The sequence below is a fragment of the Anser cygnoides genome, chromosome 3 (genome assembly GCF_040182565.1).
Source record: "Anser cygnoides isolate HZ-2024a breed goose chromosome 3, Taihu_goose_T2T_genome, whole genome shotgun sequence".
Classification (NCBI taxonomy): Eukaryota; Metazoa; Chordata; class Aves; order Anseriformes; family Anatidae; genus Anser; species Anser cygnoides.
In genome coordinates this window covers 11336738-11351578 of record NC_089875.1, presented here as the reverse complement: position 1 = coordinate 11351578, position 14841 = coordinate 11336738, and the positions used below count along the sequence as shown (strand labels likewise).

At 40.1% G+C, this 14841-nt stretch overlaps 1 protein-coding gene across 8 annotated transcripts in view; it reads right to left on the bottom strand.

Moving 5' to 3' along the window:
* Positions 1 to 14841, bottom strand: part of RIN2 (Ras and Rab interactor 2) — a 284987-nt gene that overhangs the window by 93431 nt on the left and 176715 nt on the right. The window contains exon 17 of one of the 8 annotated variants that reach the window (XM_066995462.1): positions 1233 to 14170. The exons of the other annotated variants lie outside the window; for them this stretch is intronic. Coding sequence (XP_066851563.1) covers positions 14021 to 14170 — 150 coding nt within the window. The 3' untranslated portion in view covers positions 1233 to 14020. Of the gene's footprint in view, positions 1 to 1232; positions 14171 to 14841 lie in introns of those variants that run through there. 8 annotated transcript variants of the gene reach the window in all.

Genomic DNA, 14841 nt, shown 5'->3' with positions numbered 1-14841 from the left:
TACCTCATCCCTTCACTCATGGACAGAGATAAGGGATCAGTATGCATATCTTTTCTGCACGCGGAAATAACTGCATATGGGTAATAAATAATCAATCCCTTCTGCCTAGGACATACCACTATTTTTGTGGATGTGGCAGGTACAGAAGAAAGATGTCATTTTGGCAGTGGCTGTTACAAAGACCTGAGCAAAGGCACTTCAGCTGAGGTAGCTGGTCCCAGTTACTTGCCTTTTCATTCATAGATCTCAACACTGCTCTCAGAGAAAAGATGGAGGGGGCGGGGAGGAGTTGTCAGATGAAGGGTCCCAACCTTCTTATCAGGTTAGGTAGAAGCAATGAGAATCCTGCCACCAGGTCAGGCTCAGATTGAGCAGGGAAGCTTAGCAGTCTCTTTTCTGCTGGCACAGAGTATAAAAATGGCCCAAGTATTTTGCTACTTGAGAGCTATGCCTTCTAACAAGCCCTCTCCACAAGTTTCCTGCAACTTTCTGTAGTGGAAACTGGATGCAACAGAACCTCTTATAAAACACTTAGTCCTCATTACTATTCTGAGCATTACTGAAAGTATCACTTCAGGAATGACTTCAGAGGACTGGACCTTGTAACCACAGCTGGCCTGGGCTTAATGGTCACAGGTACAGAATCCTGCCAGCTGGGAGAGTGACAATTAACTCATACTATCCTATGGCTTCAAAAATTAATTTACTTCAGTGCAGTAATTTCAGACCTATACTGTTGTAACCTAACAGAAATTAGCTCATTAGCTAATAGCAAATACAATTCCCTCAGTGTTTGTTTCTATAGAGGAGTCTGACATGTACAGTTCACATGAGCCAGCTAGCTTCTGCATGAACTACTGTGGTGCACACAGCTTTACAGCAAATGTATGTTAAGTGGTGAAGGAAATATGAGGTATAAAAACCCTCTTTTGTTCTTTCTTTGCTTCCTCTCCAGCTCAATGCTCAGGTCAAAAGAGTGGTACCAAATATTCTCACAATTATGCCAAAAAATGAATAAATCGCTGGTATTGTGACCTACAGGGGTGTTCAATGCCTATGTCCAAGCATGCCCTGAAGTGTTAAGTTAGTACAAAGAGAGGATATTTTTATTGATAAACATTATATTGTCTTAGTGTAGATGTCTGACACATTATTAAATCAAATGACAAAACATTTAAAGTAATTCATTCTAATAAAACTTTTTGATATTCCATAGACAATAGTGCTGTGAATTTTGTTTATAGTATAACACATTAAAAACACAGAAATACAAGTTTCTAATTTCATAGGTTACCAGCAAACAGAGAAAAATGCATGCTTTCTTTTCTGTTAAATTTGTAATTTACACAGGCAAGTGGAACAACTATGCATAAAAGACTATTCTACAACAAGCTGTAAAACAAACATACAGAAAGACTGACCTTATAATACTCGTACAAGTATGACAAAACCATTGTAACTCATTTCAAAAGGTAACAAATATTTTGTCTGTGGCTCCACCATGTTAACATTTCTAAGCTGACTTAACAAAAAGCTATTTTGAATAGAACTGTATTACTATAAACCACTGATTTTATTTTTTTTTTCTGGCTGACTGCAAATAAACATATGCATTATGTGCATTCACACTCAGTTCCACCTACATTTTCTTCCTTATGGTTAGAAGTATCACACAATCTTTGCATTCAGATAACATTGTTTGATCCTGAATTGAACAAAAGGTGCTTGTATCAGTTGCATTTTTTTTGCTGTGCTTCCTGCAGCTTCACTGCACCATCAAGTAGAAAACTTATCATGCATGCAATTCAACAAAATCTGTATGGTTTCATCACAGTTAGAACAAGCCACAGTAGGGATTGCATTCAACGGTTTAAGACTCCAGTAATGTTACCAAAACAAGTTTTCCACAAGAGCCCCAAGCAGTTACCAGATCCCAAGTGGCTAGCTGCTGGGCCAGCAGATGCCTGAGCCCCACTGTGCCCACAGAGGGCCAAGAAGCACCAGGCCTGTCCGCCTGCTGTACTGGCCACAGCAACACTGGACCACAGCCGAATCTTACCAAGGGATTCCAGGCACACGCTACTTTGGCAGACAGCAAACAAAAACAAACAAGCAAAAACCACAAAACAACCAAATGAAAAACCAGAAACATCTCACTTTGATTTCAGTCTTGAAACCAAACATTTAATGTGAGGATGAACATAATTTATCATTCTGCTAATCATCTTTTGCAAATACTGCCTGCATTAAGGGCCTAGTAATGACTCCCAGCTTTAAAAGGACAGGCAACAAAGACAATAGAACTGCTCCTCAAGGGAACATTAAGCAAAATCCATTCCTAAATCTTCATTGCATGGCAAAGACCCAGTCCCTCTCTCAGGCATGTAGACTGCTACAGGCGTGTTTGCTCAAGCGTTTATGTAAAAGATAAAATGCACGCTTGTGAAGCTAGGATAAGAACTGAGTGAGAGACATTATTCCTGGCATATCTCTCCCCCTCTCCCTGATAAAGGGATGCCATGTTTCTCCCTGGGAAGAAACCCCTTTCATCAGGAGGACGAATTGTAAAGATCAAATAGTATTCGCGTAAAGCACTGCATAAAAGCAATCCCTGCAAGGCTTGCCAGCATCCCAGCTAAACAGCAACCAGCTGTTTGTGATGCCATAGTACTGTCATTTGCACTTGCTCTCCCTGTGTGCAGTATAAATATGGATTCACACTTGTGTCTTGTGCTTGTCACATGTGTAAAAAAGTCCTAAGAACCAAGTTATTCCACAAACTTCCTGCTTTGGCTTCTTTCATGAACTCATCATATCATAGTTTGAGTTCTGTGCTTGCTCAAGCATTGTATAATTTCGTAACACAATTTTGAGATAAAGAAATGTATGTTACAATCAGACATTTTGATTCACCAGTGAGATTACTGAAAGAAAAGGATTGTTTTCTGAAAATCCAGGAGGACAACTCATCTGAAGTCTGTCCTTGACAGTATGTGGAAGTTCACTTTATGCAAATCTTGACAAATATATGAATAATTATGAAAGATTTATGCAATACTTTATGCAATCAGCCTTTATCTTGTTTTGTTTGTTTGTTTGTTTATTTGTTTGTTTTTTTTTTTCCTAATCTGAGAAATCCCCAAGTCTTTAAGAGGTGCTGAAGTACAGGCTTCCAGCTTCCCCCCCCCCAAGTAAATTTTTGTCTGTAAAATGACTCCACCATTGTTCTTTTATTTCTCAGCACTGAGCCCTACTGTAATTCATATTGACAGCAATGACACGTGATATATTTTTCTACAACGGAGATCTACTGACCTACCTGAAACCAAAGCAACACAGCAGAAACAGGGAAGTACCACATCTGTGAGTGGTGGGCTCATATTACTGCAGGATTTCAAGGGGGAGATCCTTGCCTGCTGTAAACGGTAATCACTATTATGAAGCTGGGACAATATATGTCAGCTTCACCCAAGCACTTGCTGGTACATGAAAACTGTTTTAATGAGAAATCATTACATTTAACCAGAGCTGAATTAATATTAATTGTTAAAATGACCTGTGAAACCTGGGCAAGGGAGGATTATTTAAAAACAACAACAACAACAACAAAACCAACAAAAACAAGAAACAACAACAAAAAAACAACTAAACAAAAAGATCCACCCTACTTGTTGGTATCTTAAGAAATGTGAATTTTAATTGCTGAAAATGGTACCTCGTGACAGTGGTATTACAAACATGACAGAGCGAAATAAGTATTTGCTATTTATATATTTCTACTCTTGTGTTCAAGCCGTGAGCATTGCAGAAGCACCTTTGGGTCTCTCAGTGTCCCCCAGCTTCTCTAGTAAACTAAGTTACGTAAAGCAGCTGAGAAGGTCTTGACATTTTTTGTGGCCACTCAGAAAAATGTTACAATGCTTTCAATGGTTTAATCTGCCTTGTTCAGGAAAACCTGCTTTAGCTTTACGTGGGAACTGAAATTAAGTTCCTAATACTCCTGCCAGCATCTTGATCTGGAGGCTCAACACTCAGTGAAAGATAAATAAATAAATAAATCATATAAATACTTCAGTGCAGAATTTCCTAGCCTTCTCAATGTCTCATGCATACTGTTTTTTCCTTTTGTTTTTTAAACCTGTATTTACATTCAGAATATGCAACTCGAATTTTGAATGAGTAATAATATTATTATATTATTGAATGTACATTTTTATTATTATATTACTGGATGTACAAAGATAAGCAGTTTAAGCTTTTGACCTGCTGTATTGTAGATATATAGCTGCCATGCACCATTAAAAACACCTTGCTAATACAATGCAGAAACAAATAAAAACTCATAACCATCTTTTGTATTTATAAATAGATACATGTGAAACTACTTTAAATACTGATATAATTTAGCATCTTAGTAATTGCCATGAGAGGGCTTCATTCCTAAGCAAATGGCAGCCAGTTACTACAAGGCTTTATTTTAACAACAGTAGACATACTAGATAAAGCTTGTGTGTATATATATATGTATGTTACTTGAATACAAATCCATGTTTATACATTAAAAGAAAAATAAGGCCAAAAACCTGCCAACAAAATTATATGAACTTATGACTGATTCTCTTAGTAAAAACAGTACAGCAGAGTTTGGCTCCATAAAGCTTAAAGCGCCCAGGTCAGATATAGAATCACCTAATTAGATCAATTATGTTTATTGCATAATGAGTGCCTTTGCATAACCAAAACTGCAAACAGGGTTGTATCCATATTGTTCATTTTGCAGTAGACAGAATAAATATACAGTGTATTTGTAAATGAGTCAGGAACAAGGCCACTGAAGATATAAAATATCGTTATGTACAAAGTTCCCTTTGAAGAGTCTTAAAAGACCTCCTATGAAAACTCTTCCCCTGTACTGTGTAATTACTGGTTATTTCAGTGGTTTGGGGCATTTTAAAGGCAGACGGTAGGCATACACTGCCTTAGAGTCTGGTGGTTTGAGATCAATGTGTCAAGCAAAGATATCCTTGCACTTCATCCCCTCAATTTAATGGGTTAAAAATTATATCCTATTTCTATTAGCCCAGTGCATGGATCTTGTGTTAAGGAGGGAGGTTTAGGTCAGCCTTCAAAGCCAGTGTTTCAGGTTGTGAGAGAGTGGAAGCAAAACCTTGCATCTTTGTAACAGAAGGAGAAAATTAAAATCCTAAGCAAACTAGCAGGCTGTTGGGTGTACAGGCGCGTCTGCTTTTGAAAAAGATTTCATTATGCCTTCCAACGCTTTTACAGTATCTGTGTATTTCATTTCTATCATAGGTCCTCCTATATACAGTGTCTTTATCCCAGACAGATGTGCCCTCCTGAAACAACTGTGCTCCTAGAACTGTTCACTGCACTGCTTAAACAAACTCTCATTGTTCTGACCAGGGTACCATTGTGCAAGCACCTCTGCTAGACAGCATGTTGTCTTCAGCAACAGGACAAGAGAGCTGGTTGCAGAGGGTGGACAAGGGTCACTGCCTCTTCATCTGGCACAGCTCCAGACATAACACATCTGTCCACAGGCTGGTGCCCCTGATGCAGCATGAGAGGGTGCACTGTATTTGTACGTAACATGAGGCAAAGTCAAGCCTTCATCATTCAAATGATCACAAATGACAGTATTACAGCGTGTATCTTCTCCCTCGCCTTCCCCCAGCTTCCCATTCCCTTCTCCCTTTGCTGTACAGCATAGCTGTCATTATCTTAGCAGTCGCTAAGAAAATTACAAGACATAATTCTAAGTCTGTAACAGCCAGGAAGTTTGCCTTCTGCTGAAGAGTGGATTTGTTTCTATAGCCGCAGTGTGGCATCCTAATTAGCCATCCTACAGAAAATTCACCCTTCTCAACAAAGACTGTCCTCAACAAAGTGAAATCAAGAAGTGACATGGATGCTAATACAGGATCTAGTCCTGTAAAGCATCTTCACTACCATAGTCCTGCCAAGAGCAACTAACCCTATTTACACATAAATTGCACCAGGACTCAAAGTCAGGATGTAAATCATGTTTTTGCAACATGACTTTCAACTTAAAGTGTTGGCTCAAGAGCAGTCAAATAGCACAATTCTGTTGACTTCTGAGGGGCCTGGAGACAACCCTTCATACTTCATAGTCTTCGTGCCTACAGATGCGGTTGCATGAAGCTGGAACACTAGAAAAAACTACTGCTGTGGTATTTTAGCCCAAAGGTTGAATGCAAAGTTCTTTTTCTATCTCTTCCAAAAGCAAACCAGACCCTCCAATTCAAAAAAATAAATAAATAAATAAATAAATAAAATAAAATTCAAGCCCCATGCATGCTTTAGAAGCGCAACAAAGAACACCAGCTGAGTTCACTAGCATATGGCGTGCAGAGGAACTGCCCAGCTCTCCTTTCTGTGCTAGCAGGAGCTGCTGATCAGACACCCACAGGGTGCCACGGAAGGTATGCTGCTTGCACCTCACCTGCAGGCTGCCCCAGGCTTGATCCAAAGCCCGTCTAGTTTGGTGAAGAAACTATGCTTTAACTTCAGTAAGCCCAGCAACAGGTCCTGTTTGCAGAGGAGAGCTGCTAACATGGGCTACTGCCTCCTTAGAGACCCACACAGGAAAGTACCACCTCAAACTGAGATCTGTAAATCTAAATCTATTTTCCTAAACTGCATCAGTAGTAAAAACCTTCTCAGTAGCTGACTCCTGGTGAACAGTTTATAAAACTTTGACAAAGACTTTTAGAAGTCACTTTCCTTATTTAAACCCAAGGCACATTTGGTATGGGCTCTCCTCATTGGAGTTATTTGCTCATTAATCATACAGTATTTCCTCCCTGCCTCTTCCAGTGGGAACACTTTGCTGTAGCTGTTCCCTACAAGAGCCTACACTCTTTGACTTCAAGTGCTGCTTTTGTTGAGCACTTAAATAAAGCCTGGTGATGCCAAAGAGCTGGATTCACTAAAGTGAGCTTTTCAGCAAAGCACCTAAGCATGTTCTTAACTTTCAATGCACTGACTTGTGCACAACAAGGTATGAGCTCCAAGTTAAGCAAGGGCTCTGGTACTTCGTGGACTTGGAGCTTAGGAGCCCAGCCATGCGCAGCCTAACCAAGCATGCCGGGACGAGAATCAGGCCAAGGAAGAGGTGTAAATACCCCTGTGCCCCTGCACTGGCAGGGTATGACCCCAGGAACAGTGGCACTGCACTCCCACCACCATGCTGCAGGAATATGCACTTTGTGTTACCCCCTGGACCCTGAGAGCGCAGGGCTGTGAGAAATGAACCCGAGCTGAGCACTGCAGGCCGTGCCCATCCTGGCTGAGAGCAAGTCAGTCTGTGGCTACCCCGACACCCTCGCCCCGTGTGCCACTGTTGGCCAGTGGATGTTATTACAGGGAGATGGAGAAGACATGGTCTGGGACAAGAGCTGCATGGTGCTCAAGATTTCCCACAGACCAACCCAGTCATGGAAATCAGTAGCTGCACAGAATGAGAAACATCCCAGAGGACAAAAGCAAATCAGTGCTCCTGTTGTCCCATGGTTATTTACCTTTGAAAACTTTAAGTCTAGCATACACTAACTAAAAGTGATTGTACAGGAGATACTCCACTGATAAAACTCTTTTTCACAGGAACTATTATAACAGGTCTCCTTCAAAGTTCTGGTGGTTTGCCTACCTCAAGGACTGATTTACCCAAATGACCTCATCTGTTATATATAGACATCAGTGAATGAGTGAAGAGGTTTTTATTTTTCAGTCCTAAGAGCAGAATTTCCTACTGGTAATATCCCTATGATTACTAAAGAATGCTTACATTACAGGTCCTTCTCCACAAGACATTTCTGCAGTAAACTCCTTCCATGATGAAATCTCTGTCTCTACATGCACAAAGTGAACGGAGCTTGTTTCTTCCTTTGCTCAAATGTCTATCTGCTAGGAGACAACACTTATCAGAATTAAGGTTAGGACTTGGACCTATGGGAAATCTGTGTCTCTGCTATGAAAAAGGAGTAAGTGTTATTCCAAGCTAGCAGGGAAATATCAGTGACAAAGAGGTGTTGTGTACCAGCAGCCCCTTCTTCCATTACAGTACGAGATCAAAAAACATTCAGCAATAGGGATTACTCCTCTGGGAATCCCAGCTGTCTGCTTTGTCTGCCAGACGTGCTCATGGGAAACCTACAAGGCAAATACTCTGAGTAAATCTGTAATCAGCTACAACTGTCCTCATACGTTCAGTCATTTCCCTCAACTGACAATAAAAAGCGTTATGTGAAATTGTTGTTTTAAAGTTACTACATTGAGTTTTAGCACCATTCAAACTCTACCTGGTGAATGAATATTATGTTGACAGGATTTCTGTCTGATTATTTTGGTGTGGAAATTTTAAAAATTGTTCTGCAAGGCAATTAGAAAAAGTGAAATAAAAAACTACCTAAAATATACCAGGATATAGTCATCTTAACTATATAAATACATTACAAAATCTGAAGCTTTACACAAGTTGTGCTTTTAAAGAAGCTTTCCTGCAATTAGATGTTTCTGCCCAAATTTCCCAGAATCATAGAATCATTTAGATTCGAAATGACCTGTAAGATCATCAAATCCAACCATCACCTAACACTGCAAGTCCACCGCTAAACCATGTTCCTAAGTGCCATGTCCACACCTCTCTTAAATACCTCTTGGGATGGTGACTCCACCATCTCCCTGAGCAGCCCGTTCCATTGCCTGACCACTCTTTTCATAAAAGAACTCTTCCTGACCCCCAGCCTAAACCTCTCCTAGCACAACTTGAACCTGTTTCCTCTTGTCCTATCACTTGTCACTTGAGACATGAGACCAAAACCCACCTTGCTATAACCCCCTTTCAGGTAGCTATGGAGAACAATGAGGTTTGCTCAGCCTTCTTTTCTCCAGAATGAACAGCCCCAGTTCCCTCAGACCCTCACATGTCTTGTTTTCTAGTCCTTTCATATTCAGGAATATTCAGCCTGGATAACTTGGCCTAAATCTTTAGCTATTTCAGGGTAGCAAATGATAGATTTCACAGCCAAGCTATATCTTCCGGTTTGCAATGAAAGGAATTGCCATTTTCTTCCCTGACTGCTTTCCTGCTAATAAAGAAACCTTTTCCACCAGGCATGGATTTGTCCACGGCTGAGATGGATTCTGGAGATTCAGACCAACAGCTCAGAGCAGGTTATGTGGAAGTAGATGCATTTATGAAATATGCTTCAGGTTTGAGGCCACTAAGCGCTCACTACTAACAGAATATTTATGTAAAGCTCCTTAGAGGTGCTTAGTCACATTAATAGGAATTCATTTATCTATTCTGAAAAGAAAATAAAGAGTTAACTCATCCTTAAAAAAATACAGAACAACAGTCCTTATCAGGAATCACTGCTGCAAAGATGTATATATACTGACCTTGCAAAAAAACAAAGGAGTTTTACTGCTAATTTTGAGAGAGGTCAATTTTCACTCAAATTAATAAATACTAAAAACTCTCTTCCTTTAAGCCTTGCATGATATTTGGTACACTCATTTAGTTTATTCAAACTGTAGTTCTAATTTGAAGCAAAGTCACTGAGGTCTTGTGTATATTCAAACTTCCACCACTCTCCTTAAAAACACGGCTTTGAACTGATTCAGTTAAAGTTGTACAAAACCTAACATGGACAGTCTTACCTGGGTTTAAGTCTGTTATAGAGTAACTTAAGTTGGTTACCAATCAAGTGAAACTTCATGATTACAGGGTGGATTTAAATCCAGCTAAGCAGTGTCCATCGAGATTGATTTTTAAAGTACATATTTAAGCAGTTTAAAATTTCCAATGCTGAAATGTTGAAATAGATAAACCTGACACTATTGCATCTCTGTGAGATTATTTTGAAAGGATTAGGGCTTTCAAAAATCCTGATACAAGAAACATTTGTCAATCAGCAGAAAGTTATGGTTTTCTAAAAAGTTATTCAACAATATTAAGTTTACATTTTATTTTACAAGTATTAATGTGGTTATTTGGAAAAGTCATATAAAAATACTGTTCTGTCAGCAGGATATTAAATGTTACCCTCAGGTTGTTCCACCTACATTGAATGTAGAGTTTCTAAAACTAGATTGCTGTTCTTCCCGATCTGTTTCGTCAAGGAAAAAAAAGCCAGTCATACATCTGAAAGTTCAGAATGAGCATTCGTTTTCACAGGCACAGACATCACAAATCCAAAGTATGCTAATTAATTTCAATGACACAGCTGAAGACAAAAAGCTAAAAACAAGGCAGGAAGTGTAAACATAGAGGAAAAAAACCCAACAATTACATGAGTGAAAATCTCTTCTCGTGCACGCATTTCAGATTGGTGTTCCTACAGCAGAAACAATCTACAAAAAAAGTGCAGTACATCAAAAAAAAATAAAAAACAAAATAAAATAAAATAAAATAATAAAATAAAACAAAATTCAGCTGTGGTAGGGACAAAAGCAGTTTTTGCAGCATGACTTAAGACCTTCTCATGTCATTTCACTCCACCTTTGAAATGGTGTCGAAGGAGGGCTACTTGCACGCCAAGCAGAGCTGCTGGTAGCCAGGGACAACATATTTAACACCAATCAAGACAAAATCAGGTCAGAGCAAGAGCTGCAGTGAAGCGCTCTCCACTGAGGAAAAAGCTCTTTCATCCCCCTTTGAAATGCTCATTAAGGATTGTCTGAAACTGCCAGGAATGGAAACAACAACACTCGACTGGTCCCAAGACCAGAGCAGCCTCAAGTGTGAAGGTGACCCTTGCTTTCAGAACAGCAAAAACCCAAATGAGTCACAGTCACATCCTGAGCCCAGCCCAACTCTGACCCCCTGGCCTCCTGCAGGTGGGAGCAGAGGCACCGTGAGCAGTGGGGCACTGTGAGCAGTGGGGCACTGTGAGCAGTGGGGCACCATGCCCCAGGCAGCGCTGGGCGCCGTGGCCCTCACACCAGCAGACAAGGCCCAGACGCCCTCACGCACAGCCTGCAACTCTCAGAACTGAATGCCCGAAGGAAAAGAACCCCTAAGCTCTGCAAGGTAAAGCTGTTAGCATGTTCTATACTTGCATATACCTGTCTGTTCAAGTTCTGGAGATGTCACACAGGAAGGATGCTAAAAATTGCTTAGGTTTTTGCTGTGGGGACTTTTCCATGAGCTTTGATTATGCTAACAAACTTGACAGGCTCTCATTTTGGGAGACAAAACATTCAGTTGGTCTATTCTGTTCCAGACCAGGTCTGCACTGGTTGATTTGGCTGCAAATCACAAGCACAACTCACTGAAACTGTCAACACAGGAAGCGCTTATCAAGTCATACATGGCACAGATAATGGCAGTTCAACGTACCTTTTGCTTCTGCTTAGAACAAACAACTTGCAGAATATTCTTGCACAACACACACATTTCAGAACAAGGTATTTCAGGTTTCACATACAATGCAAAGCTACAATATACTACAGTATTTAATGCACACCAATAAGAAAGGTTCCTAAAAAAATAGTCATGCAGTTTTTGTGCCATGGGATAGGTAACAGCTATTTCGTAGAAATAGATCCAACTGGCTCCATTGGAGCAGCAGTATAAATATTCAAAATAGAAGTAATAATAGGCCCTGGATGTGTGACTTTGTTCTTTGTTTTTTTGTTTTGTTTTTTCCTTCCCCAAATCTGTCCCTTCTGCCAGCAAGGAAACACTGCTTCGGAGTGACTACATCTTGCTACAGAGAGTATAGCTGTGTGTCTGTGGGGTGGATTTTATTGAAATGTGCCACATTGCTGCTAACATTGCTTGATTTAAGGAAGTATTTTAGGCATTTTAGTGGTTATTATTAATCTCATTAACAAAGAAAGAAAGAAACAACAACAAAAAAAAGCAACAAGAAGGTACAATGGGCTTCCTAATGTGGGCACAGTTAGGAGAAGGCTGCTTCAACAACAGGCTGCATAGCTCAACAGGTAGCAAGACAACTGCTTTCCGGAATGAAAAATGACGATGCAGACGTCATTGACTCTCTGTTCTCTGTCCCTCGGCCCTTCCTTCTTCTTGCCAGGGATCCACAAGCACGCTTTATTCACCAAGGCCAGCAGGGCATGGCTTTTTCCGATGGACTTCCCCAACATGCACAGTGCAACGGCTGCCAAAGCCTCCACACATTTAGTGTAACAAAGAAAGAAAATAGGGTGCAGAGCTGAATGGAAACCACAGGGTGTAAATATTTTGATTTACATCATTTTGTCCAAAGAAAAGTATGCCAAAATAAACACGTCCAAAAATGCAAATGGATTGAAAATTGGATGTCTGTAAATAGGATTTTTTTTTTTTAGTTGGAGGGTTCTTTCCTGCTATGGTTTAGGCATTTTTGTTGTTGGTAGTGGTGCTTTTTTTGCCCTTTTTTTTTTTTTCTGAGACCTAGGGTTTGCTGTACTTTCACTACCAATATTTGCCACTGTTTGTACCATAGACGAAAACATTCACCTAGCTGGTACTATCTTAACACACTTCATAGTAGAACGTATACAAGAAAGAAGAAAAACATACCAAATGAATCAGAAGTGATCAGTGCTTAAAGTAAATACAACAGCCAGCACTGGCAAGAATCCACAGTATCAATACATACAAATGTAGTTGTGATAGCATTTCTGATGGGGTGGAATCTGCCTGCATATTAATACAGAATTATACAAAATTTAGCAAGGATACTGGAACAATGAATAGTTAAATTTCCACAATAACTTAAGATCTGTGAGCGAGTCTGCATTGGAGATATTCCACATTTTAAAAGTGCCATTTCTCTTTCCATCTTCCTCCCTCCCAAAGGAGATGTGATGAATCCACACGATTTGTTATCAGGTAAGTTCAACTGTTTACAAAAAAAGACAAATATCTGGCCAGGTCCAGTGTATTCTTTAAAGAGTGGCAAATTATGACTTCAGTAACTATGTCTGTGCAAAATATGCCTCTTTCCTTTTAAAGAAACCAGTGTCTGTAACTCATTTAGAAAAGTTTTGACACATACTTATGTCCTTCTCAGAACAAATAAGACATAAACTATAGAATCCCCCCTAAACTACAAGAAATCTGATGAAGCAAATAAAGTTCTGACCTTCCATGTCCAGGTGTAGATCACTAAAAAACAGGATGCCTCCTTGGTAGCCCTCCTGGGCTGGCAATCAAACTATTGCTTGGAAATACCATAAACACCCTATTAATAAAACACCAACATTAATAGTAAAATGGTAGCAGTGTTTATCCTTTGAATCCACATTTACCTCACAATCCTCATCACACCTGTACAGGATTCATTATTTATGGTAAAGAGTCTGTCTGTTGCCTTGACAATCTTCTTTTAATAAACAGTAAGTCCACTCATATGCTGAGTACCTTGGATTAAATTCCCATATTACACTGCGCTGTGACTTTTGGACTGTTACAGGAGACCCAGAGCTCAGAAGGAGAAGCTGAAAGAGAGGACGTTGATCTCAGGCAATAAAAAACCACAACCAAAACAAGCAACAACAACAAAAAAAAAAGAAAAAGGGAAAAAAAAAAGCAACCAAAAAATCCCAGAATTCTCCTTGAAAATCAGCCCCTGTACGATGTACCCTCTTAAGCATTGTAGCAATAGTCTTAAGTCATAAATTAGATTAGTCTTCCATCAAATAACTTAAAAAGGAATTGTAGCAGACCAGTTTTGCCTGGCTTGATGCCAGTTAGCAGCCAGTTCACCTAGAGTCCCAGTCACTGTTCAAAAACTGAGCTAGGAAATTACATGAACGTTGAAAAAATAATCTTCACATCGATGCAGGATTCTTCCAGGTTGTGGGGGTCAGGGAGAGGGTAAACCGAGATGGGGCTACAGGTCCTATGAACAGTGAACAGGATATACTTCACGACTTGGAGGTGCACCGCATTCAGGAGATGCCAGCCGTGGTTTGTATTGCACAGGTAAGAAGGAAGTTCCTCCTGAGTCTGCCACCTGCATTAGTGATCTCTGCACATTGGCAAGTTCACAAAAGTGAAAACATTGAATTCTGTCATGATGGAGAAACACAGGAAGATGCCATAAAGGGAAAGGCACACACACCCTAGCTTCTTATCCAGTTTCCATTTGTTCATGTGGACGCCAAAAACCTAAAATAAACACAGAGTAAGCCACCACAGCAGGATAATTTTGAATAAAGTGGTAAATCCCTTTCTCAATTACAGGAGCATGAAAATGACTGTCCCCACACTGAACATGATCAACTGGAAGCAATCACAATGTAAGTACTGCAACAAGTAAGCTGAAGAAAATCTGAGTAGCTCCCCCGCAGTCACTGGAGCCACACTGACTTGCACCACGTTGATTGCTGGCCTAATGGCCTTAAGTTTCTGCAATGAATTTCACTTTGGCAAGAACAATCCCATTTAATTCAACAGAAGTGCCTTCAAGTATTCGCTTCTCCTCATTTGAAATACTTCAAGTGCCTCTCTGCATCTCAATCTAGAGCTGAACAGGCTAAGGCTGTGCCTGAATTTGCTTAGTTTGCTACAACACAAACCTCTTGTAGTTCAAGTCTTGTGTACATGGGAATTGTGCTGGTGTGCAATATGGAGGGCTGCTCCCCTATAGCAGCTGGTCTTAGGAGTTGGAAGATGTCACAAGGGTCTGCTAATCCTCTTCTCTTTATCTGTTCTAGTCTACTTTTACGCTGGACTTGGACAGGTCTGGGAACGTAAGCCACCAATTTCAATAAATGTTGTCACATCCAGGCAATATTTGTTCTGGCCTGTGTTGTATCTCTGAAAGTTTTTACACAGGG